Below are 26,467 nucleotides of genomic sequence, written 5' to 3'. Positions count from 1 at the left end.
CTTCTTCATTTTTCTACTGCATTTTCTGTCCTGGTGCTGATTTATTGGGTTGAGTAGCTGCATGCAGACAGCTACATGTCAGTCACGTGTATCCTGATTACTCATTATGAGCCTTAGGATGCCATACGACTCACTAATGAGCACATTATAATGCTGGCCAGTGCTAATTAGATGATAATCATGTGCACTGCTTTATTTACAGTCTATTCATTTAAATTAATTGGGCATTTAATTGAATACACTGTGAAAGAAATTGGAATTGGGTTTTAAAGTTTGTTTAAGTTATTTTCATCTCCCACCTCTTATAGGCAGGTGACATTATTCACTTGATCTGGAAATTCAGAGCAAATACAAATGGACTAAATGTTTGTTTTATAATGATACACACACATATGTAAAGTTATCTCAAAATGGGTTTGGAAACAGCAACCAAATTTGCAATTTTTTGATCTCTACTAACATACTTATGTGACCTGATTACAGAGAGATTCTGCATGCATAAGAGATAGTATTAAATCTAGCACTTAGTTGGAAATATGAAGTAGGATCCTAAACCAACCTAATGGAAATGTTCTGTTATTTTCTTAGGGTAGGAGATTTACATTTAATTCATGAATAAATATGTGGCAAACTATACCTAATTATGATCCTATGTATTTTCCTCTTTCAGGACACAATATCAAAATACCTCAGGGTATATATACATTTTTAAATGAATGCATAATTGCCAAAAATTGCATGCATGAATGCATTGCTAAATTCAAAGTGTCTTTTCATTGAAATAATTTCTTACGAGCATACATAGAGTAGACCTAGAGTCACTATATGAAAGAGTTTCCAGACAAAATAATCTAGAGGTCAATTCTACTTTTTTCTCAAATAACATCATTTCTGTTTTGTGGTTATCTGCTCTCATGCAATTTTGAGATGTACCAAATGACTCAGGGTGTCTTTTCTAAATAAGTTGGAAAGTGTGCTGCTCTAATTATTTATAAGAATTGCTTATAGAAAAAAATCGTAAACAAATCTTATAAATTACCTGGGATAAAACTTGTCTTGGGAAGAGAACTCAAGGGGATTAGATGAAATGGAAATTTAAAAAATTAAATTCTATTACGTTAAACAATCTTAGTTTTCTCTCTTTGTCGACTCAAACCAGTAAATCAAGTAAAATTAATGATGTGAAGAATTTTAACCACTCTGATAAGGGCCTATATGACTCTGTCATCATAATGTTTGATTCTGCCAGATTCTACCACGATGCTTGTTACTTAAAATGAGTGTCATGATCTTCAATCTAAACAAGTTCTGCAAAATTTGCAAGTACGGTATAAAAACATGTTCCAAGGGAGAAGCTGGGCTCATGTTTTTATAAGACTCAAATCATGCAGGGACAACTGAGGCCCAGGCCAGGAAATCCACAAAACTGGATATTCTAACCCTATCTTTTGGATATAGTAGCTGCTAGTCACATATAGCTAGTGGGAATTTGACATGTGGCTAGTCTGAACTGAGCTGTACTATAAGTATAAATACACATCAGATTCTAAATATTTAATATGATAAAGTAAAATTTAAGTTTAAAGTAAAATATTTTATTAATAATTTTATATCAATTATATGCAATAGTAATATTTTGTATATTTTGGATTAAATGAAATATATTAGCATTAATTTCACTTGTTTCTTTTTCCTTTAATGTGACTAGAAAATTTAAAATTACACATGTAGTTTGTATTAGTGACTTATATTTCCATTGGAAGGCACTGCTGTAACCTAATGGGCTGGTTGTCTTGGGGCTGACAAATTATTCACTACTTGTATACATTTAAAATGATTATTCAACCAAGAGTCTTGAGTTATCACTGTCTACCAAGTACTGAGAAAGTACTAGGGATACTATGAACTAGACACAGTCCCTGTCTTCAAGGACCACAGACATTTAGTATGTGCAGGGAGCTGTGGCCATACAGAGGATAAATGGCTGGAAATAAAGACTACCAAAAATTTGGTAGAAATCCTTCCAGATTTCTCTTTAAGCATATAGGTACATACAAACACATAAACACAGACACATATATACATAACAGATGTGTGAGGTGTGTGTGTGTCTGTGTGTGTGTATAGATAGAGAGAGAGAAAGAGATGGGTAGATGGTATCATACCACCTATCATGATCAGAAACTCACTTTTTCTGTACAGCATATAATGGACATAGTTTCACAAAAACAATAAACATAGGTCAATAGAATCATTTTATTGGCTTCATGGTAAATATCACTGTATATATGTGTCTAAACTAATTTTACCTTTTCCCCATCCTCTTATTTATGGACTTTTAGATTGTTTCCAAGTTATTCTGAACAATAAAGGAAGAGACAACAATGCTCGCTTTTGTGATTAGAAATTTAGAATAAACTATGAGAAGTGGGATTCCTGGTGAATCAATTTCTGGACTCTCTTCTGTTCCTGTGATGTATCTTTCAAATCCAGTTTCAGTACCTACTGTTTTTATTATTGTGCCTCTGTGCTACACTTTTTCTCCTTTTGTTTTAATTTTTTTACTTTATTTAAAAAATTTTTTTTTAATTTTTTAATGTTTATTTATTTTGAGGGAGAGAGAGACAGAGTGAGAGAAGGGGAGGGGCAGAGAGAGAGGGAGACACAGAATCTGAAGCAGGCTCCAAGGCCTGAGCTGTCAGCACAGAGCCTGACGCGGGGCTCCAACTCATGAACAGTGAGATCATGATGTGAGCCAAAGTTGGACACTTAACTGACTGAGCCACCCAGGCACCTTACCTTTGTCTTTTAAAGTAATATGTTTTATTGCTATTTGTTAAGTTTGTAACTAATTTCTACCATGGAATATGAGGCTCCAGTTCTCTTACACTCATGTCCTATCGCTATATCACCTCTCCCACATCTTTTTATCCCCTTTCATAACCTATCTCTAATTTTGGTTTAGATCAGAATTCAGCATTTACATTGGTATGGCTTTGTAAATAGCATTCTTGGGTGAGTCATGCAATTGTATTATATTACAAATAATATAAATATATTTCCTTTCATGCATAAGTTTTCTTTTCCCCCAGAGCTAATAGCTAATACTCTTTTCTGTCTCTCTCTGTGTCTTTCTGTATATGCATCGCTAATTCACCAGCAAACTCTGCCAGACAGTATGTTGGAAAGTATAGTAGAATCATGATTTTCCTAGAGACATCCCTCTTGGAACCTCATTTCCTTATTTCAGTTGGGGCTGGCTATTTACTATAACTACAGCAGAGTTTGGATTTCCCTTCCTAATCATCCTGGAGATTCCCATCACCTCATTCTTTTTTTTTTTTTTTTTTTTAAGTAATTTTTGAGAGAGAGAGAGAGTGAGGGAGTGAGAGAGAAAATGAGCATGAGCAGGGGAAGGCAGACAGAGAGAATCCCAAGCAGGCCCCACACTGTCAGTGCAGAGCCCAATGCAAGGCTTGAACTCGTGAACCATGAGATCATGGCCCAAGCCGAAATCAAGAGCCAGGCACTTAACCAACTGAGCCACCCAGGAACCCCTCCCCTTGCCTCATTCTTGAGTTAGATCACCTGTTTCCTAGGTCCTATACCCTCTCCTCATTTACTTTTATTTCAGGGAAACCTTCCTGTGGCTTCCTGAGAAAAGATGTATAGGGAGGTAAAGTTTTGAAACCTTACATGACTGAGAATTTCTTTAGACTTCTGTCATTCTTGAGAATAGTTTGCTGGATATAGAATTCTAGGCTGGAAATAACTTTCCCTAAGAATTCTGAAGGCAAATCTTTTCATCTTCTGGCTTTTAGTGTTATTGTTAACAGGTCCTATGTCATTATGATTCTTTATTATGTGTATCATGTCCCCACCCCACCACCCCCGATAAATTTGAGTACCTTCTTCCCCAATTTCCTAAAATCACATAATAGTGTGCTCAGGGAAGATCTTTACTTATTTATTATATTCAACACTTTTGAACCCTTTCAGGATGAAAATTTACATCCTTCAATTATAGGAAATACTTTTGGACAATTTAAATAATTTATTCCCCTCTTTCTTTCTGGACTGCAATTAGCTAATTATTGTACCTTTTGGATTGATCCTCTAAAATATTTCTTTTTCTGGGGTGCCTAGGTGGCTCAGTCGGTTGAACATTCAACTTTGGCTCAGGTCACGATCTCGCGGTTCGTGGGTTCAAGCCCTGCATCGGGCTCTGTGCTAACAGCTCAGAGCCTGGAGCCTGCTTTGGATTCTGTCTGTCTGTCTGTCTCCTCTCTCTCTGTCCCTCCCCCACTCACACTCCGTGTCTCTCTCTCTCTCTCAAAAATAAACATCAAAAGGGGCGCCTGGGTGGCGCAGTCGGTTAAGCGTCCGACTTCAGCCAGGTCACGATCTCGCGGTCCGTGAGTTCGAGCCCCGCGTCAGGCTCTGGGCTGATGGCTCGGAGCCTGGAGCCTGTTTCCGATTCTGTGTCTCCCTCTCTCTCTGCCCCTCCCCCGTTCATGCTCTGTCTCTCTCTGTCCCAAAAATAAATTAAAAATGTTGAAAAAAAAAATTAAAAAAAACAAAACAAACAAAAAAAAAAACATCAAAAAAAATAGTTAAAATAAAAAATAAAATTTTTCTTTTTCTTTTTTCTTTTTGTCTCATTTTGTCCTACCTTCAGAGAAATTTCCCCAACTTTCTCTTCCAATTCTTCTTTTTTCTACTATAAACTTTTCTTATCTGGGGTTATGGGATGAGTTTGATCATACCATGAGCCCATCCTGAAAACATTAGAAATTACAAAAATACTTGGAATAAGTGTCAGAACAGAGAAAGCAAGTAACCCCATTATCTGAGAAACATTAATAATGTAAAATTGCAGAGAACATATCTTTGTTAGTGATACAGGATGTGGGATAGATATGGAGACATTGGTGCTCCCTGGTGTTGTAAAATAAACTTGCAACTTTATTTATTTCTATATTTTTAAGATTATAATCCTTTCTCCCTTGCCACTGAGCCTCAAAAAGCAACTGTTTCCCACATCATTTCAAACCCTCTGTAGTCAACCTTTTCATGCTTATCAATAACTTTCAAGTACCTTATTTAAAAAATGACTCATTTTTTTTTTTAATGTTTATTTTTGAGAGAGAGAGACAGAGAGACAGACAGAGTGGGAGCAAGGGAGGGGCAGAGAGAGGGGGAGAAACAGAATCTGAAGCAGGCTCCAGGCTCCGAGCTATCAGCACACAGCCCAACGTGGGGCTCGAACCCACAAGCCGTGAGATCGTGACCTGAGCTGAAGTCTGGCACTCAACTGAGTGAGTCACCCAGGCATCCCAAAAATGACTCATTCATTTTTCACACCCCACACATTCTACCCCAGGAAACTGGCAGCCTCCCAGCGCAGAGCTTATGTTCTTTTCCTCTGAAATGCATACTTACACAAATGGATTCTGGTCTTCTTTCTTCAATATTAGAGGATGAGACCATGCATACTGTAAAATTTAATTCCTTCTTGCAGGCATCTTTATTCTGCAACATACTTGTCATTGCCGTTTTTCATAACTTAACTAGAATGCTGTCCCCCACCCTCCCCGCCCCTGATTTGGAAGCCATTAATTCTTCTGACCTAACTAGTTAACTTGCTAAACCACCTTTATGGTTATTTACCAGGAAACACTGGACCAGAGACAAAAATAATATACCTCAATATACAAACAGCTCAGGCTTAATTTGTAGGCAGAATTTGATTTGTTCTCCACGGGAAGAAAAAATTTACGCATCGAGTGCATTTGGGAAGGAGAGAGAGTAGGAAGACATCTTGATGGCAGGACAATTTGGTAGGAACTGTTACAGAATTTTTCCAAGAGCTCTTTTTGTATGTTCATTTTTATGGACTCTTATTTTTACTTACATAGATAAGAATATCTTCTCATCTTGTTATATACATTTACTAGCATTGGAATGTTTTCCTAATCTTTACATTGGCTCTGTTACCTCTAATATTCTTGTTCTGGGCATTCTATTGTTGTCATTTTGCTTTTTGTGTTATAATATTTCCTCAGTGCCTGGTGATTCTTGACAGTCTATTCCTGTAGAAGAGTGAGACACTGAAAGGCCAATTGGTGTGTGTTGTTAGAAGGTGGGCTTCACAGTAGAGTAATCTGGTTGGGGAGTTTCTTTGGAGGATTTCAGGCATTGGCCTGATAAGGTATCTTTTCTTGGATTGGCCAGTTTCCCCAGAGGCTACTCCTAAAATCTTTTGCCAGAGTTGGAATTTTTTCTGCTTGTGTATTTATAGCTTTATATTTAATCCCCTTGTCTCCTGTATGTTTAGCTGCCCCTTCCAATGTGACTTGTGTCTCTAAGTTCAAGCTTCTCTCAGTGAGATTCCCCCCCCCCCCCAAGTCTTTTGCAGGAATTAGGGAAGGGCAGCTGTCCTGCTGCAGGAGGAGGGTTTATACTTTTATACTTCTGTTTCTACACAGGCAACCAATATGAAGGGTGGCGACAGGGACTAAAGGCCTGGGATACAGTCTTTATCCCAGGTTGCTGTCCTTTGTTTCCCCAAAGTCTATTCATGAAATAAAAATACTGCATTTTATTTTATCATAGTTTCACATAGTATTATACAAAAAAGCCACATTAGTAGATTCTAATGACTTCACCCCTTAGGTACTACACCCTGATTCTATAAATCAATACCCCTTCCTAGTAAGTCCTTGTGAATACTTGCCCCTTTCTGTCTTTCCCATTCTGAGAACATCCAGAGTACCAAAGTCCTCCTTTTCCTATCCCCATCCTTAAAGATGAATGAATCTCTTTTAAGGTGAAAGAAAATTTTAGTCAGGAAATAGTTGGGTGTCAGTCTTCCTGTTGTTTTCACATATGACCTTAGTCCAGCTTGATAAACATTTGTTGAGTGCCTATTATAAGTGCATAGGCTCTGTGTACACTGAAGTTTCAAAAATGCATAGGACAATCCTCTGCTCTCAAGGAATTCAAAGTCTCATTTACTCTATGCCTTCCCACTAATTCCCATGTAGTAATTGCGAATGGCTTCTGCATGGAGAAGCCACTGGGTGATGGCTAAGCAGTTGCTTGTCATTGGATTTTCACTCACACTAACCCTAGTTTCTTTCATTTTCTATATACAGATATTTAACACTAAATTGTTTTGAAAGTCATTAGAAATTAGCTTGGATCCCAACATATGACAATGTCTGAAAAAGTAAAGTATTATCATTTCTCCTTAAAGAAAAAACACAACCTCATGGCACTCTTGTAATTGGTGCATCATCTGTACATGAAGTTCTTGAGTCAGGTCAACTGATGGGGGCTCCTGTGATGACTAGTTTGTAGTAGGCTCCCTTCTGGGCCATCAGTTCTTCATGGGTCCCCTTTTCAATCACTACCCCCTGTGACATGACAGCAATGATATCTGAGTTTTGGATGGTAGACAAACGATGAGCAATGACAATGCAGGTCCGACCTTCTCTGGCTTTGTCCAGGGCGACCTGCACTGTCTGCAAAGAGAAGGTGGAAAGCTGATGCAAAGACACATGCTTGTACCCTGGCCCAACATCTCAAGAATTCTGCTTAATACTACTTGAGCAGCATTGCTATACTCAGGGGTTAAACCCAAAGCCTTGACAGGAGAGAAAGGATCACATAAGTATTTGCTGTACGCAATGCCTCAATGATTTAAATTGCATTTTACAGGCTGAGAACTTTCAGTGAAGCAAGAATGAACCAAACTATGAGGTCACAATATAACTTGGCAATACCTGATGGTCTAATTTGCAAAAAATGAAACCAAAGGAACCATGTAAGGTAGCAGTTAAGTGGTCATTACTGATATTGTTATTCATTAAGGACATCTTAGGTCTCTTTAAAATGAATCCTGATTTTTAAGGAATTAATTATAAATGGTAAATTTCATAGTTTTGTTTTGTTCAATTGCATTTCCTTCCATGCACATCAGATGTCACCTCTTACTTTGTGTTTTGTGCTGTCTCCCTGCTCTACCATGTAACTTTGAAATTATAAAATAATTTCCTCACAGATGACCTAGATTATTTTACTTAAGAAAGCTAACTACTAGCCCTTGAAAAAGCATCACCTAGGCTAGAGAATATTAACAATTCTTACTTTAAAGTTAAAATATGCTTTTTCATTTGAAACATTCCTATTTTGAATCACTTCCTCTAGATTATTGTCTTTTTGTTCCACCAGGTATTGACCATTAATACTGTTAATGAATCAGAAAATGGAAAATAGTGCCATTTCATAAGGGCAAATATTACAGCAAAAGACCCATTTATAATGATCTAAGACTTTAGAAAATCAATACATACCTTTTCACTTTCTGTGTCTAAGGCAGAAGTAGCCTCATCTAGTAGCAAGATTTTAGGATCTCGTACAATGGCCCGAGCAATAGCAATCCGTTGTTTCTCCCCTCGAGACAGTTGAGACCCCTGGGGCCCAACATTAGTTTCATATTTCTGGAAAAAGTATGGTAAGTTTGAGACCCAGAAACAGTCATTGCTCCTATGCTGTATGGAGTCCACATTAATCACCTCTCTGAGGATTTAAACAATTTTTGTTTGTTTTTTTTTTAAATTAGGAATAATAGGGGCGCCTGGGTGGCTCAGTCGGTTAAGCGGCCGACTTCGGCTCAGGTCATGATCTCACGGTCCGTGAGTTTGAGCCCCGCATCGGCTCTGTGCTGACACTCAGAGCCTGGAGCCCGTTTCAGATTCTGTGTCTCCCTCTCTCTCTGACCCTCCCCTGCTCATGCTCTGTCTCTGTCTCAAAAATAAATAAACGTTAAAAAAAAAATTAGGAATAATAAATGAGTCCTTCTATAAAGGATATAAAACCCATTTAGGAATATAAAAAAAATACAGCATTTGTTGGGAAATTAGGGGATTTTATATCTCCTTCTCTGCATTTATTTTAGGTTTGTGGGTTTTTTTTCTTTCTGTCTCCCTGTCTATGAGATCTCTCTGATTTAAGATTCCCAGATTTCCAAACTCTCATCTGGAAGAGCTTTCCAAGATGGAATAATCCTGTGAATGAAAGGGCCCTTTGAGAGATCTCCTGGTCTATCCTCTTATTGAGGAGACATCATTCTGGAACATAAGCCTAGTTACAAATCCTCACTGTGCTGTCTAGTAGCTCTATGAGCATGATCAAATTACCTAAATTTCTGTGAGCAGCAAACTTGCCTGGAAAATGCAGATATTAATCACTAGTCCATACATTTACTGAAATTATGAAGGAAAATCCCTAGCTGGATGCTAGGCATGGCTACATAAAGAATAGTTAGCATTCACAGAATATTTATGATGCTTTAGGCATTGTGTTAACTATTCTAGTCAGATGATCATTTAATACTCACAGAAATAATTTTCTCCCTACTTTACAGATTACAAAACTTAGGCACAGACAGGTAAGAAAATTGTGCAAAGACAAGTAAAAAGCAGAACTCGAAATCCACGTGTGTCATGTTTCTGAGACTTTGCCCTTGACCACTGCTCTCCCCTGCCTTCCACAACAAGGTGTGTTTCCTTCCCCTGATTCCCTTGCCTCCTGACAAATGCTAACCACACCAAGTGAGACTCATGACAGCCTACTTTGTCCTCGTGGAGAAAAAATGCTCAGTGGAGGGTACGATGGGTTAAATCCATATGAGAAAGAGGCAATAAACTGCCTCTGAGCCACTGTCTCCCACAAAATGAGAAGGTGCTCAACAAAGATTTGTGGAATAAATGAATCTTCCAGAGGGAACACAAGCTTTGCTTTTTATTCAGGATACAGTACACAGTAATTTCCACATGCTCATGGATTGAGCTACCCAGGTTAGAATCAAGCTAAGACTTAAGAGCCTTTGTGAAAAAACAAACAAAACAAAACAAAACAAAACAAAAAAGGAAAAAACCACCCCAAACAGCACAAAATTTATAAACATAATCACGTGCAAAAAAAAAAAAAGTAATTTAAAAGTGGTATTTAAAAGAAGTGCAAAGGTTAAAAGTTTGGTTCCTAAAATTTAGTTTCCATGTGTTAACTTTTTTTTTTTGTGATCAACCACCAAGAGACTCTTGGTGGATGGAAAAATGCAAAGTCAATATTGTACTAAGTTCAAACTTAGCTCTGGAAAAGTGAGATGCATCAGGGCAGATGCAACTTACCTCACCAGGCACAGTAAATGCAGCCAAGTAATGAAATTATGGGGTGACAATAATACTAGCAGCATAATGACTATCTTGTGTATTCGTTTATTTTCATGTAATTTTTTGCATTTTGTAGATGATCGAGTCTCAGAAAAGATAAGTAACCGCCCCAAAGTTACACAGCTAGTAAGTGGCAGAGTTTGGATTCAAACCTATATCTGTTCTGAATCTCAGGATTGTTTCTCACCACGCTACACTAATGGTCAGTATAATACTGCTTTAGGTATAACAGGTTCTATGGCATCCTTTGCACTGGATGATATAATACTTCCCAAAGCTCAAGAGTATGTTGGTGGAGGCCATTTATTTTGCTTAAAAGACAGAGACAATCCTAGGGCACTAAGAAAGAAACCGTGTTGACTTTGACCTTCTCTCTGAGCCACAGTCATAATACATTTTGGCTGTTCTACCTCTACCCATCCACATCACCCATAAGGAGGTGACCTGAGGTACTCACCTCTGGGAGTGACATGACAAAGTCATGTAACTGAGCCTGCTTTGCAGCTTCTATGACTTTTTCCATGGGAATTTCCCTGGTGTTGTCCCCATACTTGATGTTGTCCATTATGCTACAGGCAAACAGCACTGGTTCCTGGGAAACAATTCCAATGTTCGAGCGGAGAAACTGGACATTTACTTTTTTGCTGTCATGCCCATCTATCATCTGCCAATAGAGGTGAGAGGCAGAGCATTAAGTTCTAGAATTCTAGCAGTGAGGAACCTTCATATTCTAGAGGTAGTATTTATATAAGACAGTTGCTTTACTTGAGAGATAAAAATCCCAGGAATCTTATAAATAAGTGATGTTGCCTTTGACCTCTGGAGGTAGTATCTGTCAGAAGTGGTGTCAAAGTTATGATCAGACTATGGTTTTGTTTGTTTCCCAAAATTTAGCTGTGTAGGTATTTGAAACGAGAAGGGCACCCAGGACAGTATTTTGTTAAAAACAAATTTCCCCTTATACTTTGGTGTAGCACATCCTTTGCAAGTATGAACAATTGCTCAATTTTGAGACTCCACAGGTTATGAAACAGGTTTTTCTATGTAAAAAGCTATTGGACAATATAGCAATTAAACCTATTTCCTTGATTTTACTGATACTAACATGAGATAATAGACTCAAGTAAGGAAGGAGTACATTTATTCACCTAGTCAATCAACAAACATATATTAAGTTTTCTGCCACAAGGGCACCATGCTAGGGAGTCTTTTGTCTGCTATATAAAGAAAAAAGAATCTCTATTTTCTAGTAATTCATGATCTAGCTAGGCAATTTAGTGCAGGAACTCAAATATCTACCATCTGAGCTGTTTCACTTAAAAGCCTTAATATAGTAAAGGTGAAGTGTGTCTAACATACTACTATAAAGTGTTTGGCTCTATGGTTTCAGAAACAGATTATGTTAAATGGTGTGAACACACTATATTGTAGATAAATTCTTAGCAATGGAAAAAGCAAACACTAGTGGGAAAAGATATAAGGCATTCCTCAACAATTAGCCCTGGCTCATCTTCCTCTACTCATTTTCCACAGTACTTATAGATTGCAAAGCACAATTTAATACCTAATTAACTACTGGAACAGCTCGCTAAATATTGTACATGAGCTAGTAAGGTAAACTCCTAAAAGACATAAGATATGCTTCATACTTCTTAGAATCTGCCACAGGGCCTAACACAATACTGCAGATCACAGGAATTATGTGTTGAAAATGTTGAATGCTGCATTTGGTAGCTTCCTTAAGAGTAAAGATAATTTTTAGCATTTATTTATTTATTCATTCTTCTATTTATTTGTAATGTTTATTTATTTTTGAGAGAGAGCATGTGCGAGCAGGAGAGGGGCAGAGGGAGAGAAAGAGAGAGAGAGAGAGAGAGAGAGAATCCCAAGCAGGCTCCATGCTGTCAGCACAGAGTCCAACGTGGGGCTCGAACTCAAGAACGCTGAGATCATGACCTGAGCTGAAATCAAGAGTCAGAGGCTTAACCAACTGAGCTACCCAGGTGCCCCAAAGACAACATTTTAAAATTGCATAAAACATGGTATTTTTTCCTACTTGAAAAAGGTTTGTAGAAATGTTTTACAATAATATAACAAAATATATTGTGTTTATGAAATTCAAGGAATCATACTGATTTCTTCATGGGCATTGCTTCTTACTTACAATCAGAACAAGCACTGAGTACATTCAGAGAAATATACTTAATATATGTATATGTTAATATTGGAAAGATCAAATGTGAAGGATTTGGGTCCTTATATGTCTTAATAGTTCACAGTCTACCTGGGGTGATAGACAGGATAGTCTGACATTTTGGGAAACTAGACCCTCTCGTTTGCAGAGATCAGACCCCAGTGCAATGTGCTTTCTAGGTTCATCAATCACTACATATTTTTAAACAAATTAAAATTTTTATAACCAGAATTAATAACAAAGTGATTATAAGTTATATATAACCAACTCTTATTCCTTATTTTCATAATTTCCTGGATTCTTCCAATATCTCTTTGCTTATTTCTTTGCTTTGCTTTTTGCAAGGGAATCTTTAGTTGCCTCTTTCGAGTTTCTCTCAGCATTTCTCTTCATAAAGTGACCTGTCCTCACTGCAGTGAAGTTTATACTACCCAGGGAACTCAAAAAAGCCTTTATTTCAAAATATTAGGGTTGAACAATCACTTGTAGATCAGAATAAAACATTTTCAGACCTATGCCTCTGAATCATTTCTTAGAAAACTACTGGTGGGGGCACCTGGGTGGCTTGGTCGGTTAAGTGTCCGACTTCGGCTCAGGTCATGATCTCACGGTCCGTGGGTTCGAGCTCCGCCTTGGGCTCTGTGCTGACAGCTCAGAGCCTGGAGCCTGTTTCAGATTCTGTGTCTCCCTCTCTCTCTGACCCTCCCCCATTCATGCTCTGTCTCTCTCTGTCTCAAAAATAAATAAACGTTAAAAAAAATTAAAAAAAAAAAAGAAAACTACTGGTGGATGCACTCCAACAAAAGGAAAGTGAAACCCAAGAAAGAGGATGATAGGGGAATTAGGAAATAATGGATCTAATCCAAGAAAACATTCAGGAAACTCAGGGTGACAACTGTTCAACAGGCACAGGTTGTAATTAGCCCAGGCAGTTGCAGACATGAGAGTAAGAAGCATGTCCCTCAGAAAAGGTAGCAGGATAGAGACATTGGAAGGATATAAGGATTTGATAAAGGCAGAGGATGCCAGAAAAAAGCCTTTCATAAAAACAATCAAGAAAGAAAATGTAATGCTGATGTATCTCACTACTTGATAATGGGATGAACAATATTTACATAATCATAATAAAAGTTGTTAGTTGATTGTTAACTTTTAGAGTCAGCCCAGAATTAAAGATAATAAATGTTATAAACAGAATGTTAGTGTTTTGCATTTTGATAATATAAAAGTATAGTTATTAGGAATGGGGAAATAAGAGGAAGGAGGAAGAGGTGAAAATAGACATAGAATTGTTACTCTTATTTTAGGAAATAAGAATTCAAGAGATGCTATCTGTAGGTGTAGAAAAGAAGCAGAATTATATTAATTAAATTTACAAACAGAAACTTTTAAAAGTGATATATATATATATATCACTTTTAAAAGTTTCTGTTTGTAATATATATATATATATATATATATATATATATATATATATATATATTGGGAGGAGGTGCATAAAAAAGAGGAAGTGTTGAGGGTAAGCTAAATTTCCATCTCTTAAGAATAAGTCAATAAAGAGTCTAAATTTGTTAAATCGTGAAACAGCAGCATAACCATATTACTTAGAGACATTGAGGTAATCATTGAAAGACCTAAAAACATCAAATAGTTAAAAATAGTTGTCTTTGAGCAGAGAAATGGGGAGTGGTGGAAAGGGTAGCATAAGGGGTTGCTTTCTATTACAAATCTTTCCTATTTTATTTTGTATTCCTCTGCATATATTATTTGGAAAGAAAGAAAAGGGAAAGAAATGCTCCAGAAAATAAGAAGCAAAGCAATTCACCAGTTTTTCAAATATCCTTGCCAAAGCTTTATGGCACATAACTACCAATTTGAGTTCTTTACATTATCTACACTTAAGCTTCTTGAACCAGGGTTGTCTCAGATTGTTCATACTAAATTCCCTCTCTTGCTCATTTATCATTGCGCTCTTCATCACCCCTGTCATTTTTTCCATTCGCGGTCATTAGCTTCCTGATTTGTTTGCACATTCTGCTCCATTTACAGGTAAGCAAATGCTTCTGTTAAACACACTCATCTCCAGCTTTGCAGTGTGCCCAGTTTTCTTTGTCTAACTGGTCAGCAGACCATCTGGAACTGGGAAGTATATGGTATTAGAAATTGTAAGGTAGAATCAGGTCAACCAGCAAATGACTGGAACTAGACAATATCCATAGGGGAAAGTGTCCGAGGCAAGCACGTTACAGTGAGTCTGGCGAGGTGTAATCTTGAAAACCACTTTTAAGGGGTTGGAGATATTCTGCAGAAAGCAAAATTCTCAAAAGCATTTGCACTGCTTACCACCTTCCCTTCGTCAGGATCATAGAAACGTTCCAAAAGCTGAATGCTGGTGCTTTTGCCACATCCGCTGCTTCCAACAAATGCCAGTGTTTGGCCTGGACGAACCGATACTGAGAGACCATTCAGAACTTGTACATTAGGTCGAGAAGGATATGTAAATTTGCAGTCAACAAAGTCAATCTGGCCTTGGAAGTTGTCCTGTGGATGGGAAGATTGGAGTTACACGTGCTCCTATTAGAATCTAGAATACTGAAAATGTACCTAAATCTGAGTTTTAAATCCTTGCTTAAGATACCTTCAACTGCATGCTGCCATGTTGTGAAGTATAAAGACAGCCATTTAATGAAATGGCATTCTGTTCCCAATTCTGGCAGGTATAGAACAAAGGGATGCTTGAACAATGAAATTAAAGACATGTGACCTCTCATTCCCATTCTAACCTAATGGGATTTCCTTGTCATCCATTTATTCTGAATGGAAGAGAACAACTAGTAGATATGATTCCATCACAGAAGCCAGTAACTGTCCAAACCCTTATAGTTCTGCTTCCCCTAAAGATTTCAAATAATAGCATTAAACTTCAAATGACTCAGAAAGTTACTTGAGCCTATATGGAAAAGGTAGTACCTTCAGTTGTACTACCTGAATTATGAATTTTAGAAATGGATAGACTTTAATAATGCAGAAGCTTCACTTTTATTGAGCTGAAGGAGGAACAGGTCATTTGATCAATTTACAAGGATTTCTGAATTTAGTTCAGCTTTACTAGGGTTTAGTTTTGTTTTGCTCTCTTGAACACACTGGAATATTAAAAAATTGGGGCGCCTGGTTGGCTCAGTCGGTTGAGCGTCCAGCTTTGGCTCAGGTCATGATCTCATAGTTTGTGGGTTCGAGCCCCACATAGGGCTCTGTGCTGACAGCTTAGAGCCTCGAGCCTGCTTCGAATTCTGTGTCTCCCTCTCTCTCTGCTCCTCCCCTGCTCATGCTCTGTCTCTCTCCTTCAAAAATAAAAAAATAAAAAATAAATAAAATAAAAAATAAATAAAATAAAAACATTAAAAAATAGTTGGGTGGGGGGTTCCTGAGTGGCTCAGTCCATTAGGGGTCTGACTTCGGCTCAGGTCATGATCTCACAGCTCCTGAGTTAAAGTCCAGCATAGGGCTCTGTGCTGACAGCTCAGAGTCTGGAGCCTGCTTGGGATTCTGTGTCTCCCTCTCTCTCTCTGCCCTCCCCCTCTACCCCCCTCCCTCTCTCTCTCTCTCTCTCTCAAAAATAAACATTAAAAAAAATTTTTTTTAAATAGTCGGGGAAGATAAAAAAAATACCTGTTGGGACTATCAATTAGAAGAAAAGATATTTTGTTGATATCAAATTGGTTTTCAGGGAGTCCACATTAATCTAGATAAACATGAATTAAATCAATATTATTGGACAGGAATAACTGGTTTTTCTACATTCCATACCAGAACATTAGTAGAAAACATGGTGGTTGGGTAGGTCTCAAAAGATATCCAGTTTCATTCATTCTGGAACTCAGTGTGCTTTATATTACACAGAATTCAGCATTCACTGGATATCATTGCCTTATTCAAATGCCAGACTTGTGAATAAACTTTAATGCTAATTTACTTCATTCCTTTACACTTATAAATCTATTGTCTGTGTATTCTACATTCATGTGAATGAACCCATATACTGCAGGAAAGTGCTAGGTAGTATTGTATGACTAGCTGTTCACACACATACACACCACACACACGTGCACAGTCCTCCTCCACCTCCCTCCTATTCCCTCAGTACTTACCCACTTTTCACCTGCACTACTGTACACATTAATTGGGGGTTGTCGGTCCAGCAGTTGAAAAAAGCGTGCAGCTGATATTTTAGCTTTGGCATAACTAGGGGTGTAAGCAGAGGCTTTTCCAAAAGCTGTCGCACTTAGTATCACTGAAGAGATCACCCTGTAATTGGACAGACACCCAGGTAGAGAAGGAGTGTGGCATGGTTGGTGTGACAGCCTAAGGGGCAGATGTCTGGGGGCCCGGCCCTGGTTCTACTAGGAAAGAACTGAGCAACTTTGAGCAGGTCACCTTCGACTTGTTGGGAATGGGGGCTTGGAGACACTGGTAGTTTTCCGAGGTGTTCTATGTCAACATGGTGAGGGGAAAATTGAACGAGGGGGATTCACACCTCCAAACCCTGCTTTAGCTACAATGGCCTCTTTTTCAAAGGTTTGTTTGGGAAAAAAAATTTCCTGAGAATTTTTAAAAAAGGAGGAAGGAGGCTTGAAAGATCATCAGATCGGGTTGAGTTCTTACAAAGCTAACATTTTTCGAGTCTATAATAAGTGCATAAAAGATAATGATTAGTGAAGCATCACTAGTACCAAGCATGGGTGTCATTCACGCTTCACACACCATGAGAAAGATAAAATTGTCCGTTTGCTTCTACAGTACTTATCCCAACTTCTAACATATTCAACATGTGCAAAATTAATGAGGAAATGGGTGAAGGGATAAATGAGTGATAAATATGGTGAGAGAGAGCTCTGGTGCTATATAGATGATGATGTGAGGGGCATCCAAGCTGACCATCTGCATCACCACGCCCAGAGGGCCTGCTTCTGCGGTGGTGGAGGGGAGAGTGTTTGTGCCTTATGAACGGCTCGTTCATAAGCAGGAATTCTTTTAGGCCAAACATCTCCAGGATCCCAGCCCAAAGCTTAAAGCAATGCAAAGCACCTGGAATAAAATGGGAAATGGTGGAAGATGATCTTTCAGTTTAAAAAAAAAATTAATGTTTATTTATTTTTGAGAGACAGCACGGGGGCGGGGAGTGAGAAGCAGAGAGAGAGGGAGTCAGTTTTTAAAGAGAAGCCAGAAGTTGGGGATTTTGTATAGTTTCCCAATTTTTACATATTGTCCAATAATTCTTCAAATTTCTGACATAAACTAAGAGGTCAACAGTCTGTGATTTCTGATTTGGATTAACAGCTCTCAATATGCAAAAATTTGGAAAAGAAGCTTTCCTGATTGGAGTGGGTATAGTAGGGCAGGAGAAGAAATTTCTTCTGTATTTCTAAAAGGAAGATAGAAGGCAAGAAGACAGAACTCATGGCTTGAGGACAAACCCAAAAGAACAGATTTCTATTGGGACCACTTTTCCTAATGTCCTCCAAGGCTTTCTCAGACCACCTCGCCCTCATCCCTCTAACACCCCCGCTACACCCATATACATGAGTATCCAGTCCTTTGGTACCCTGACACACTTTGGCTCTCACCTCTAGAAATGTGAGACACTGAACTCAAAGCTAATCTTATCAGGAGAGCTGGCTTGAACTATAAGAAAGGAACATAGTTCCCCTGTCCTGGCCTTTGCTGTCTCTACCTAGGAGGATTCAGCTGGAAATATGTCTTCCTTGCAAGAGGCAGAGTTCTAATAAGATGGTTCTATGAACCATCTGATCCAAGATTTCCTCAGCATTAGATTTCCTCAGCATTAACCAGTATAATAAACTGTATCAATGGTTCATTTATCCTATTACTCTGTACACATCCCTTTACAATATGGCTTTTTTACTCCTCTGTGATATTGTGATTTATACTAAGAAACATGTATTTGGTTTTTGGCTCCTATTCCTGGCACAACTGTTAAACCCTTGGAAGTTCCTAAATTTGGAGAACCATCAAGGTGTCTTTTGTTGTGTTAATGAAGTGACTTTGGAAGGCCCCTATTAACCTAAGGATGGGGGCTGGTAGCAGTTGCCAAGGGAGGCAACCACACAATTAGAGGTAGAAATTGGAAATTTCAGTCCTATCCCAGCCCCTCACCTCCAGAGAAAGGTAGGGTGTCTGAAGAAAGAGTCTGAGGAAGGCAGACTGTTTTGGGCAGTCTTGCAGGACTGCATCCTTAGGCTCTGGGGTCCAATGCTGTCTCCAGGTAGAAGGTGTCAGAATTAAGTTGAACTGTAGGACACCCAATCAGGGATCAGAAGTGTGTGTGTGACAACAGTGTGACAATAAAGGAGAAACACAATCGGATCCTATCATTGAAAAGTAGATTTCATTCTCTTTTTTTTAAAATCTGGGTTTGGTTGTATGACTTGCCTTGGCCAGAGAGATATTAGAAAATGCAAACACTTTTCAAGTGTTTCACCTTGGGCATTGGGGCTTACTCTCTTCTGTTGTACTTGGAGTACTGAGACCATAATATGAAGAAAACAAGCCAACCTGCTAGAGAAGTCAGGTGGAGACAGAAGCCCACTCAGAAGCCTGACTGAATCAGTCCAGTTCTGAAGAACACCCTGACAGCCCATAGAATCTTCAGAAATAATCAATCCCAACTGTTCAAGATATCAAATTTGGTATGGTTTGTTAAGCAGCAAGAGCTGCCTGATGGAACCAGGCCATTCCTCCCTAGAGTGTCGATCTTTTATGACCTTGGCATGATAGTCCTCACCTGAACACATAGCTGAAATGGAGCCCCTCATTGAGGATTAAGTAACCTCCATATCTGTAGGAAGCAGAGTTAGCAACAAACACTATGCACTGGGAAAAACCATAGCAGAATCCATAAACGTTCGCTTTTCGAAAGGCTGTCTTGAATGGCTTCTCCAGCTCAATCTCAAATGCTTTAATAAACTGCCTCTCTTTTCCAATTCCAGCAACAGTGCGGATATTATTGAGAGCTTCATTTGTAACCTGGAGAATGAAAAGGAGTCTTAGGAATTAAAGAGCAGAAATAACTACTCTCATGACATGTCAGTTGCTACATGGACTTAATGTGGTGTAAATGGCAAAATGTGGTACAAATCTGTGATGGAGGCATCATCTAGGAACACAAAGAACGTGTCGGACATCAACCTACCTGGATCATGAAGCAGTTAAACTCAAGTTCTAATTAATACTAACATATTTTGTTTTTTTTTTTGTCTCCACTTGTAGAAGAGAGAAGAGAACAAATGTACACACGCTTATCCTTGAAAACTTCTTAGCTTTTTTGGTAATCTATTGAAATGTCCAAAACAATATCTGTAGATGTCTTCTGAGACAAAATATATTTAATAATACAAATTTAAAATATGATTCTATTTTCTTAAAAAATAATCTGACCAAATATTATATAAGTATGAAGTTTATCTTTTAGTCTATACTATGAATTTGTAGTTGTTTCAATCCATACACTATGGTAAATAATCACTGTTTCTGAATTAGCATCCTGTCCTAAAGTAGCACAAAGGTGGGCTACTTTCTCCCATTGGCATATGAAACTTTTTGGCTTCTGTCTACTTGGGCAATGTTTACATCTCTTCTCTTAAGACACGAAACCTAGATAACAGTAAATTTGTTAAGAGAATAAAGGTGTGTATGTGTGTGTACATGATTTCTTATACCTGATAAATATCTATGCCACCATCTCCTCATTTACCCCTGGTACAAGACACTCATTAGAACACACTTTTAAAAGTGCATCGCTGAAACCTAAGAGTATTTGAGAACTAAATTGCATCTCATAGTTCTATTTGGGAAAGACATTTGTCCTAAGTCTAGCAGACAGTGAAGTGTGAAAATTAAAATTATCTGCCATTAAAAAGATGGTGGCTCCTCTCTGTGTGGGCAGCATGACCTGGGAAAAACATTTAGCTAAAAAAAACCAAGTAGACGGAAAGCTGAACTCTCCACTCTTGCAAATAAGAATACACCAAACTAGAATGTGGAGGAAATAACCATTGGAGAAGAAATTGAACATGTAACCCTCTGTGTTTGCCCCGCTGTTTCTCTACACCTGTTTACACTCACAGCATCACAGCTTTGTTGTCACGGCCTTGGGGCAAAGGCACATATAAAAAAGGCTAGTGGGAGGTTTCCAAAGATCAACGTTTGTAGCCTAACAGCTTTCTTAAGTCTCTTTGTACAACTCATTCTCAATGGTTTGTCTGACAGCCACTTAGCTGTAAGCAGTTTGAAAATTGGGTCTGTAAGATTACCTGGCCCGCTATCTCCAGAGCCTGCTTGTCTTGAGTGGCAAATCCTGTCAACATTCTCATCTGTATGGCTCCCGATAAAGCCAAGAAGGGGAAGAAGCACACTATAACCAGGCTTAGCTTCCAGCTAAAGATGAAGGCAATGATCATGGCCACAGTGATGTTAGTGAAGGAATTGACCATCATCCCGATTTGAGAGCCAGTCGCCTGCAAACCAAAAGCAATCAACCAATCTGAGACACACAGTCTCTTTCAACAAATACCACTATACGAAAAGGCAATTTTATACTAAAAAGATTATTTTAAAAAATTATTCTGATAAAATATACATAATATGATGTTTATCGTTTTAGCCATTTCTAAGTGTACAATTCAGTGGCATTAAATACATTCACAGTATTGTGTAAACATCACCACCATCTATATCCAAAATCTTTTTTTTTCTTTGAGAGAGAGAGAGAAGATGAGCCAGCATACACACAAGTGAGGTAGGGACAGAGAGAGAGACAGGGAGAGAGAGAATCCCATAAATCATGACCTGAGCTGAAATCAAGAGTTGGACACTTAAACAAGTGAGTCACTCAGGCACCTGTCCAAACTCGTTTTATCATCTACAACAAGAACTCTGTACCCATTAAATATAACCCCCCCCTCCTCCTTCTCCCTAGCCCCTGACAACCTCTATTCTTCTTTCTGCCTCTATAAATTTGCCTCTTCTAGGTACCTGAATGGAATCATACAATATCTTTCTGTGTCTAACTTATTTTATTAAGCTTAATATTTTCAAGGTCCATCCATGTTGTAGCATATATCAGACTTTCATTCCTTTAAAAGCTGAATAAGGGGCGCCTGGGTGGCGCAGTCGGTTAAGCGTCCGACTTCAGCCAGGTCACGATCTCGCGGTCCGTGAGTTCGAGCCCCGCGTCAGGCTCTGGGCTGATGGCTCAGAGCCTGGAGCCTGTTTCCGATTCTGTGTCTCCCTCTCTCTCTGCCCCTCCCCCGTTCATGCTCTGTCTCTCTCTGTCCCAAAAATAAATAAAAAACGTTGAAAAAAAAAATTAAAAGCTGAATAATATTTCATTATATGTATATATCACATTGTGTTTATCCATTCATCTGTTGATGGACACTTGGGTTGTTTTCACCTTTTGACCATATGGATACTGCTGCTATGAATGAACACTGATGTACAAATATCCATTTGTGTCCCTGTCTTCATTCTTCTGGATATATATACCTAGGAGTGGATTTACTGGGTCATTTGATAGTTCTATGTTTAGAAAGATTTTTTTAAAATAATGAACTCCCTAATGCATTTGAAGGTTGGGTTAATAAAAGTCCCTTTTATTCATGGTTTTTTGGAAGCTCATCTATTGTCTAATCTCATTTCATGGGTGTCAGAGCTCGAGCAGTCAGTGTGAGATTAATTCAGCTAAGTGTGGGCTGCATATATTTCACATGCCTATGCATTTGGTCTGCTTGGAAATGCCCAGGCATTGGTCATATGGTAATATTTCTGATTATTCAGTGAAGACTGATGATTGTTCTGTAATTATACTTTTAAAATTTGTACAAGACTATTATAAGAGAGCACGTTCTTTCTCAATGAAATTAGCTTGTTCATCAGTACAAAATCACATCCTGACTTAATAGCTGGCTGTTCAGTCAACACGAAATGGACAAAAAAGGTTCAGTCTCAATATAAGTGGAGAACGGACACTCATAGTGATTATTATTTATAATGAAAATTATTTGATGGTTCCAACTCTTCTTTCAGTTGCAGTTATGCAGATGTGACCAAAAGTTGGCACCTTCTGTGTAGAAAAGACTTGCGTGGGTACAACTGCAATGCCTTTTGTCAAAATTGTAGAGGCTTTAGCATTATTTAAAACAACCACAGGTAAGCTAGTAGGTAACCATAGGTGCTAAGGAAATGCGATGCAAGAATAATTTACCTCTGCATATTATATTGAAGATTCAAATGGAATATGAACTCTGTGGTCCAAAGAATTCCCTCCCATGTATTGATAATAACTTCCTTGAACACAGGAGTCAAAGTTAAATTTGGAATTCACTTATACACCTATATTTATAGCAGCATTATCCACAATAGCCAAAAGGCAGAAGGAGCCCAAGTGCCAAGTTGATTGACAGATAAGTGGATAAACAAAATGTGATCTATACAAACAATGGCATATTATTCAAGACTTAAAAAAGAAATGAAATTCTGACACATGCTACAACATGGATGTACCCTGAGGACATTAAGCTAGGCGAAATACACCAGCCACAAAAGGACAAATATCGTATGATTCTACTTTATATGAGGTTCCTGGAATAGTCAAATTCATAGAGCCAGCGTGTGATGGTGGTTTTATCAGGGCCTGGGACAACAGTGGGATGGGAAGTTAATATTTAATGGATATAGAGCTTCAATTTGGGATGATGACAAGTTCTAGATATGGATAGTGGTGATGTTGCATAACAATGTAAATATACTTAATACCACTGAATTGTACACTTAAAAATGGGTAAAATGGTAAATTTTATGATTTGTATATTTTACCACTGTTAAAAAGAACAAAAGAATTTTGGGTTGGCAAGGACAGTTAGGCATTATAGAGAATTTGAAAAATAGCTAAATAGTTCTTTGGGATATCCTTATTTTTTCTTTTAACATTATATTCAATCAATATTTAAAAAAATTTTTTTAAGTAATACAGCTCAAGACACAAAATATATACACATATATAATAATAAACATTTTCACAAAAAGGGATCAGTCTAGATACTACTTTGTACTTTGATTTTTTTTCACTTCTTGTAACATAACCATCCTTCCAGATCATTACATTAACACCTTTAAAGATAGCTGCCTAATATTCCTTAGTAGGGATGTATTCACTCAACTATTTTCCCACTGGTGGATATTCAGGTAGTTTCCAGGGGATTTTATTAATTTTTTGACCAATATAAAAAATACCCTTGAATGCATATTGTCACAAAATAGGAGAGAATTAACTCATACAAATTTTAGTCACAGGATTTGCATACCTGATTATTCTCTAAAAAATGTTGAAAGAATTCAAACTATAACCAATATTTTATGAGTGCGTCCATTTCTTCTCATCCTCACAAATATAGGAAGTTGTCATTCACAATTGTTTTTATAGGTGGAAAATGGTGCTTCATTCTTTTATTAGTATTTTTCTATTAATAAGGTTGTGCAATTCTTCATTTGTTCATTGTCCTGCTGCATTTCTTTTTTGTGGTTTGTCCATATACTATTTTTTAACCTTTATTATTTTGTTTATTTTTGTTCTCTAACCAATTTTAGAGCACTACACATATTAGAGTTATCAGGTGTATTAATTTTTGTTATAAATATTTTTCTAGTTTTTACCATTTGTTTATACAAAAGTTTTAAGTTTTTATGTAGTCTGACAAGCCTACTTTAAGTTTTTTTGTGTTGTTTAAGAGAATCTGCTCGGGACAGCTGGGTGGCTCAGTCGGTTGAGCATTGAGCGTCTGACTTTGGCTCAGGTCATGATCTCACAGTTTGTGGATTCGAGCCCCACTGTGCTGACAGCTCAGAGCCTGAAGCCTGTTTCGGATTCTATCTCCCTCTCTCTCTGCCCCTCCCCCACTCACGCTCTCTTTCTCTCAAGAATAGACAAACATTAAGAAAATTTTTTTAAAAAGCACCTTGCAGACTGAAGGATGCAAAAATAGAAGAGATAAGTTTATAGCTTATTTATTTAACCTAAACTTCAGTGTCAGGTAAACTGGACACTAGAATACTCAGTTGGTAAAAGTGAAATTGCTACACACTTTCTCCAAGCAGTAAGACAATGCACATTAAAACCCTTCAAAATGATCGTATACTCTGATCCAGTGATTTTATTTTGAGAACAAAAACAAAAAAATGAATAAGGATGTGCCAAGCTTGATGTAAAATGATAGAAGTTGCTTATAAGGGGGAAAAAAACAGAAAGAAAAAACATTTAAATAAGGAATTCTTTAATGATGATACATTAAAATGATGAACTATGCAGCCGTCAAAAATCTACTGTAGAAAAATATGTAACAGCCAAAATATGCTCACAGCAGATTGTTGTAGGGAAAAAACAGAAAGATTACAAAATGATTCATGGAGTGTGACCCGGAGTCTGTAAGAAGCACATATATACATAGAAAAAAAGCTCTGAGGAAGAAGATTCCATGTTCCTCAGAAATTCTCCCATATCATTGTCCATATTTTTGAGTCAAGACACACAGTACAGCACCATCAATCCAGGGCGTTTTTTTCTTCCAAGAACCTTACAAATAAACTGTGGTTTTCTTTTTTCTTTCTCTTTCCTTCTTTCCTTCTTTCCTTCCTTCCTTCCTTCCTTCCTTCCTTCCTTCCTTCCTTCCTTCCTTCCTTCCTTCCTTCCTTCCCACAAAAAGTGAGTAGAGGTTCTGGACGGCACATTTGACTCTTGTCACTTTAATACAAACCCCTAGTTTCCTAAAGGCATGGCCTCACCTTACACATGTATAAGTCCCCTGAACAAGGCTGCCGGTTCTGAGGTTGAGAAACCACAGCTCTGTCTCTATGAATGCCTCAAGATTGTAGATGGCAATCATTTACTTCTTTCCTTCAGTTTTCTTACTGGCATTTTTCAGAGGCAGCTCAGAATAGCTTCTCTTTTCCTAAGACCTGCATGCTGGTCATCTATGTAAGAGGCTTTCTTCCACACATGCTTTGCTTCCACCTTCTGGGGGGAGCTATTAAGTCTTGTGGAATCTGAGCCTCTGGGCCTGAAAATGATCTGAGAAATGAGTATCAGGAAAGTTTTCAGTTGCTAGACTCCCACAAAATCTAAAACCCGGACAGATTTGGACTCATGGCACTGATTCTGGACACTGCCTGGGACACACTGTTGTTTGTCAGCATTGGAAATGGTGGAAAATGTGGCTCTGGGGCATCTCAGTCCCATGAGTTCCTATTTCATGGGAAACACATAGGTAATTTTCATAATTCTCAAAGGAAAGAATATTTACTCCAGTTAATAACACCCCTGATTTCCCCCCATAGCTTACCCCTTGAACTTGAGAGGCATCTGTAGCAAGCCTTGTTGTTAGTGCCCCAGGGCTATTTCTCAGGTCATCAAACCAGCCAATCTCTTGTCCTAATATTGCTCTGAAACCAAATTTACGTAGCCTTTTTGTGAGGAGTTCTCCCGATTTAGCAAAAGCATATCCCTAAAACATAAAGGAATCTTTAGTGATATTTTAACACGAAAAGGGAGAAAATAGCTAAATCACTTACAAAAAAATAAAACTCCTTACCTGCAGAAACTGAGTGCAAATGGATATACAGCCCAATACTACAAAAAGCAGGCACACAACATTGATCTGTGACCTTTGTTCTTCTTTATCAAGAAGTGAAAAAGTCTTTGCAAGAAAGTAAGCAAACATGTTACTTTAGTATTACAAACAATAGCAAAATAAATAAAATATGTTTAAAAGGAATTTCTCTTAACCATCAGGTTAAGGGAACATATCAGTAATTAAACCAAAGTTTGCTATGAATATGTGTATTTTAATTCCTTGTGGGGAAGGAAGCCTGGCAAATGAAAACCAATATCTACAATTTATAGAAATTCTGTCTTGTTTCTTGGCCTGATGTAGGCAATTGTGTTGGCTTTTCATTGATACAGATG

At 37.9% G+C, this 26,467-nt stretch overlaps 1 protein-coding gene across 4 annotated transcripts in view; it reads right to left on the bottom strand.

Moving 5' to 3' along the window:
* Positions 1 to 6,581: 6,581 nt before the first annotated feature.
* The window catches only part of ABCB11 (ATP binding cassette subfamily B member 11), a 91,779-nt gene continuing 71,893 nt past the window's right edge, over positions 6,582 to 26,467 (bottom strand). For all 4 annotated transcript variants that reach the window (XM_058714871.1, XM_058714873.1, XM_058714872.1 and 1 more), the window contains 9 exons: positions 26,094 to 26,198; positions 25,845 to 26,006; positions 20,763 to 20,966; positions 19,235 to 19,476; positions 16,581 to 16,737; positions 14,776 to 14,973; positions 10,696 to 10,902; positions 8,358 to 8,504; positions 6,582 to 7,526 (listed from right to left, as the gene is read on the bottom strand). In XM_058714871.1, coding sequence (XP_058570854.1) covers positions 7,326 to 7,526; positions 8,358 to 8,504; positions 10,696 to 10,902; positions 14,776 to 14,973; positions 16,581 to 16,737; positions 19,235 to 19,476; positions 20,763 to 20,966; positions 25,845 to 26,006; positions 26,094 to 26,198 — 1,623 coding nt within the window. In that variant the 3' untranslated portion in view covers positions 6,582 to 7,325. The remainder of the gene's footprint in view (positions 7,527 to 8,357; positions 8,505 to 10,695; positions 10,903 to 14,775; positions 14,974 to 16,580; positions 16,738 to 19,234; positions 19,477 to 20,762; positions 20,967 to 25,844; positions 26,007 to 26,093; positions 26,199 to 26,467) is intronic.

This window comes from Neofelis nebulosa, chromosome 2, assembly GCF_028018385.1.
Source record: "Neofelis nebulosa isolate mNeoNeb1 chromosome 2, mNeoNeb1.pri, whole genome shotgun sequence".
NCBI classification, from domain to species: domain Eukaryota; kingdom Metazoa; phylum Chordata; class Mammalia; order Carnivora; family Felidae; genus Neofelis; species Neofelis nebulosa.
The sequence above is the reverse complement of the archived record's forward strand: the minus strand, read 5'-3'. Positions and strand labels throughout refer to the sequence as shown.